Source organism: Oncorhynchus nerka, linkage group LG22 (genome assembly GCF_034236695.1).
Source record: "Oncorhynchus nerka isolate Pitt River linkage group LG22, Oner_Uvic_2.0, whole genome shotgun sequence".
NCBI classification, from domain to species: domain Eukaryota; kingdom Metazoa; phylum Chordata; class Actinopteri; order Salmoniformes; family Salmonidae; genus Oncorhynchus; species Oncorhynchus nerka.
This window is the reverse complement of record NC_088417.1, coordinates 66307780-66313579: the sequence shown is the minus strand read 5'-3', so window position 1 is coordinate 66313579 and position 5800 is coordinate 66307780. Positions and strand designations below refer to the sequence as shown.

The window sequence follows — 5800 nt, the reverse complement described above, 5'->3', positions numbered from 1 at the left end:
GTCAGTTTAAAGTAATATATTTATTGTTCTACCTCAGAGACCAAACAGTTGGCTCTGTAAAAGCTGTGCAACACCCCCACCAACTGGAAAGATAGCAGAATTACAACAAGTGGTGGAAAAAGTACCCAATCGTCATACTTGAGTAAATTATACCTTAGAGAGACTCAAGTAAAAGTCATTTAGTCAAATCCTACTTGAATAAAAGTCTAAACGTATTTGGTTTTAAAGATACTTAAGTATCAAAAGGAAATGTTATTGCTAAAATATACTTGAGTATAAAAAGTAAAAGTATGAATCATTTCAAATTCCTTATATTAAATTAACCAGACTGCAACATTTCCTTGTTTTTTTTTATTTACAGAGAGCTCGGGGCACGCACCAACACTCAGACATAATTTACAAACGAAGCATGTGCTTTGTGAGTCCGCCAGATCAGAGACAGTAGGGATGACCGGGTATGCTCTCTTGAGTGTGTGAATTAGACCATTTTCATGTCCTGCTAAGCATTCAAAACATAACGAGTACTTTTGGGTGTCAGGGAAAACATATGGAGTAAAAAATACATAATTTTCTTTAGGAATGTAGTGAAGTAAAAGTAAACATTTTTAAAAGTATAAATAGTAAAGTACAGATACCCCAAAAAACTACTTAAGTAGTACTTAAGTATTTTTTACTTAAGTACTTTATACCACTGATTACACCCATTACCCCGAGTAAAATTGTACTTAATTTGCTAGATTGCCTTGTGCAACCCATATCCCAAGTGATTTTAAAAACAACATGTTATTTGTTAAGATACAAAATTCAAAAAGGCACTCGCACATCTGAGCCATCTCTGTTGCAGGTTGAATAAGATGAGAAAAAAGAAGAATCCCAAACCCTACTCATTAGTATCACTGCTCTTTATTAAGCTGTACATATCGGCCTCAAGGCCTTCGTCAGAGCTTTTTGAAGGCTGATACATAAAGCTTAATAAAGAGCAGTGATACTAGCAAGAGCAGTGTGCAGGTTTCTTATTTTTTCTAATTTGTTAAGTTACAAACACACAAGCAAACAACCAAATCAATCCTTCCTTTAAACTGAGGCAAGTAGTGAAGTAAATAAAGATGTAAAAACCAAACACAATACTCTCATCACCTCCCACCATAGCTATCAAATACCACTGCTATCAGGTAGGGAAGTTAACCACAAGGCCTCATCTCTGAAACATCTTTAGGTTTCATCCAGTGTATTTTCTCTATGAAATAGGCAGTAGCATCCTAAACACAAAATACCTCTCAACTCCCACCATCTGTGGTTGCCATCTGAGCAGCCCTTTGCTTTTGACCTCTCAACTAACTGAAAAATATTAGTTGTAAAGACCTGACTGGCACGACTAAATGCGACTTTCATAAGCCACACTCCCACTGGAGCATGGCCCCAGCATGGGTACAGATACCTCATCCCCTTCAGCCCACTTCTCATCCTCACAGTTGGACATAGGGTGTACAGACACCTCAATGTCCAGGCTGTTTTCAATGGTACCATCAACATCCTCTCTGCCATGTGCTGCTGGGCCCTGCTGCTCTGCTGACATCTGGACCTCACAGGTTTTACCTCTCCCCTCTGGGTTGGCTGGTTCTATAGCTTTCTGGAGGCTTGTCGCCCCCACCGAGGTGTGCACCGTCTCCATAACCTCCTCCACAAAGGCCCTGCAACTGAGGATGGTCTGGGGAAGTGGCACACTGCGGGCCAGCTCCTCCATGTGGCGGGCAAACTCCATGGTCTTGAGCTGGGTGACCTTGGCCCACTCCATGGTCTTGGCTGAGGTGATGATGGGGATGCGCTTGGCTATCTCGTAGGCCTTCTGGAGCTTCTCAGCTCCCTCGGTGCGGAAGAACTCGTTGATGGCCTTCTCCGTCTTCTTCAGGTGACTGCTGACCATGCAGAGGCGCGTGACATTGAGGATCATGGTGATGGTGAAGGCGATGAGACACACAATGACGTAGTACAGGCCCAGGCCGCTGTGGACGTAGGCCACCCGTAAGGTGATGGTGTAGTTTGAGGTCCCTGCCGAGCTGGAGGCTATGCAGGTGTATCGGCCTCGGTCTTCAAAACTGACCGTTGTGATATTTAAAACGCCCTTGTCCTGAATCAGCCATTTCCCACCTTCCAGAAAGAAATCAAAAGTTAGTTAAACCTGCTTTTAATAATACAATGTAAAACAATTCATCAGATGGTTTCAGGTAACTAGAAGTTGATAGAGTTGGCTGTATGTATTACCTCCCTCTTCCGCAACCAGAACGTGCCCTTTGGAATTGTACCACTGAATGTCATCTGGCTTTCCAGTGACATTGCACTCAATCAGAGTGCTGGCTCCCTCTTTCACTATGATATCCCGGAGAGTAGGTAAACTGGCAAGGTAGTGGATGGATACCAGAGAACGGTTCTGTATTCCATCTTTTATCATTTCTTCTGCATGTCCAGAGGCAAAGAGTAGTGTGATGATCATGCACACACACATGTGTGCTTGTGTATGTGTATGTGACATGTTGGGGAGCAGTACAATCTTCAGTTCACATCAAGGGAAAGTTCTCTAAAACCTGTAGAACAGGAGTGTGGGAGGGGGGGTGAACAGGTGTCGAGGTAAAAGCTATTGCAGCCAGTCAACATTTCAATCACAGCCAACCAAAAATATATACATACACTGAGTATACAAAACATTAGGAACACCTGCTCTTTCCATGATAGACTGAAAGCTATGATCACTTATCGATGTCACTTGTTAAATCCAATTCAAATCAGTGTAGATGGCAGGGAGGAGACAGATTAAATAAGGATTTTTAAGCCTTGAGACAATTAAGAAATGGATTGTGTCTGTGTGCCATTCAGAGGGTGAATGGGCAAGACAAAATATTTAAGTGCCTTTGTTTGGTATACTTAGTGTAGTTGATCTACATCATAGTCAATTATGGATCATAAATGTTTAAAAACAGTGGAAGAAAATAAAACGAGCAAATATGCATAAAGTAATCAACAACTATGATACCTGTAGTAAGGTACGTCAGCAGCTAACTAGCTAGCAAATGTCAGCTACACCTGTTGTTCAGATAGCAAGAAAAAATGCCCTGATGGAGAATAATAACAGAACACTAGATGTCACAAAACATCTTAGATAAAATAAAAGTCATAACTACAACAGCCAACAAAATAAAACGAACAATAGCTTTAGATTTGTTCTTTATCTACCTTCATGCACACAAACAGCAGCAACTGGTGACTTCCGCAATCAGCAGTGGGCGTGGTCAAAATCTGAAGAAACCCACCTTGCGCCAAAGATGTTCTCGTCTATCCGTCGTTGCGCTCTCTTCTTCTTCGATGAGGTTAAACGGCAGTTGGCAGCCATTAACTGTTGCATTACTGTCATCTATTAGACGAGTACAACTCCCTTATACTTTGCTTGAACAAAATAAATAAATACCCTACAATCTTACACTACACTCACAAAAAAATAAAACCCTATAATAATAAAAAGTAATGCCACCCGCTATTTATAATCTGCTATTTAAATCTATTTAGTCCTACCTCAGGCCAACAACCTGAACCTGGGACACCACCACAACCTGGGACACCACCACTTTTTTATTTTTAACACACCCTGTAACTCTTCTGATGTCAAGTCTCTCACACCCAAATACCTCTCTGCAGCTGCCACTTCAACAATTTTCTATGACTTACATTCCATCCATGCAGTACAGTTAATAACCATTGCTATAAATGCTAAAAATCCAATCTGAATGAAACATATCACTTGTTGGCCTATCCCTGTTTACTGGTACAGATCTACTACTCACACCACTCCCCTTGACCCATCTTCCTCTAGTTTCTTCACTGCCTCAGCATATGACAACTTCTGGAAACCTCAACCTGCCTCTCTTGCACCGGACATTTCTGATCCCCACCGGACATTTCTATCCACCCTCACTATTAACACCTACCACTACTTTCCCCAATACTACACATTCCTTTGTCTCATGCCCTTCTGCACACCTAGGAACATCCGTCCTACACACTCCTGCCACAAGCCTATAAGCTTGACACCTGTAACAATGTAATGGATTCGGCAAAAAAGCTCGTACAGGATAACTTATATATCCTAACATCACTTTGTCGGGCAAAGACTCAACATTAAAACCCAAAAGAACAAACAATGACTTTCACCACTCACGCTACCCTGCCTGTGCCGCACCAAACGACGAGCATCACAAACACTGGGAATCTTCCCCTTCAGTTGGTCAACTTCTACTGCTACCCAGTAATCACTCCTTTCAATGGCACCCTTTTCTTGAGAGTAAAACAATTCACAACTCTTTTCCCCATTCATTTAACATGGAGCACCTGCTCCCTCTGACCAGCAGAAACACAAACAATTATCACAAGACCACTTCCAACTCCACAGCACCCAACTATGTTTTCACCTACCCCAAAACCACAAATAGATCAGCCAAAAGGCAAGGGTCCACTTTTTTTCTCCAAAAACTTCACTACTACTACTACTGCCACAGACTCATCTTTTTCCTGACCCACAGTGCAAGGCTCGGGCTCAAAGAACTTCACCACACCTACCATCTCAGATACTTTGCCCTCATTCACTTCAATTTCCCCTCCTGTCTTTAGCTCACTCTGCTTACACTTTCTACCATTCTTCTTTAACACACCATCTCCTTTTTCCCCGCCATTTTTAACCGACTCAAGCTCACCCTCTCTCTCCCTCTCTCTCGCTCTCTTTTCCCCTCCATTCCTCCTCTGTATTCCAAGTATACATCTCCTTATGATAATACTGCATACATCTTGTTCTTACCTTCTCAGGGATGCCATTTAACCAGCTGTCACAATCTCCATACAATCAGCACTGCATCTCTCTCCAGCAATTATCTTATTCTTCTTTAAGTTTTATTGGCGAATCACAACCAACCGACAGGTGCATACACCGCCACCTACTGTACTGGAGTGTGAGGCCAGTCATGACCTGTCTACAGTGTATTCTCTTAACTAACCCTAAATTAATAATTCCCTACAAACCTCAGAACTCCCATCACCCCCACCCAAAATACCACCCACTCCCATTCCGTCCAACCTCTCTGACTCTGTCAAACAACCTGTCCCTTTCTACGTCATACATTTCACAAAATAATAATACATGTTTAACCATTACACATTCCAGTACCATGTTTCCCTAACAATTTCAAAGATAAATTAAATTCAGTAAACCCTAACCTCAATCCTACACAACATAACCTCCTCCCTTCTGTTCACATTATATGACACTATCTCCCGTACAGATTTTCTCTTACACTATAAAAATGTCTGCACTTACTTCTTTCATCCCATTGTCTCCGCTAGCAATCTAACCAATTTTCCAAATCAATGTTTCAATTTCCCCTCTACCCAACCACAACTATATATACACAATATCATTTTTCACTGCTCTTTTTGCTATTATATCTACTGTATCATTTCCATAAACACCTGTATGAGCCAGAATACAACATAACTGAATTTCAATACCATTTCTTTGTAACCCCAACAGCAGCATTATTTCTAACCATAAATCCTCACTTTCTGACTTTCCAGATCTTAATCTACACAAGATGAATGCAGAGTCCGAACATATTACTACTCTTCTTGGTTGCACCTCCTCTATCCAACAATTATCGCAACCATTTCTGTTGAATATACAGATAAATCATTTGTTAGTCTCTTGCATAGATTCTTCACATCACTGTTTATTTTCTTCTATCAGGCTAAGATCAACATGTGG

General features: G+C 41.3%; 1 protein-coding gene across 2 annotated transcripts; it reads right to left on the bottom strand.

Moving 5' to 3' along the window:
- Positions 1-336: 336 nt before the first annotated feature.
- On the bottom strand, positions 337-3328 carry LOC115104667 (microfibrillar-associated protein 3-like). 2 transcript variants are annotated; one of them, XM_029626018.2, is made up of 3 exons: positions 3229-3328; positions 2263-2582; positions 337-2148 (listed from the first exon to the last, which is right to left on the bottom strand). In XM_029626018.2, exons 2-3 carry the CDS (start codon positions 2528-2530, stop codon positions 1376-1378), a joined length of 1041 nt encoding a protein of 346 aa, XP_029481878.1. In that variant the 5' UTR covers positions 2531-2582; positions 3229-3328; the 3' UTR covers positions 337-1375. The 2 variants fall into 2 exon arrangements, with proteins under 2 accessions (XP_029481878.1, XP_029481879.1); XM_029626019.2 differs by lacking the exon at positions 3229-3328 and adding an exon at positions 3029-3220.
- Between the last annotated feature and the right edge of the window lie 2472 nt (positions 3329-5800).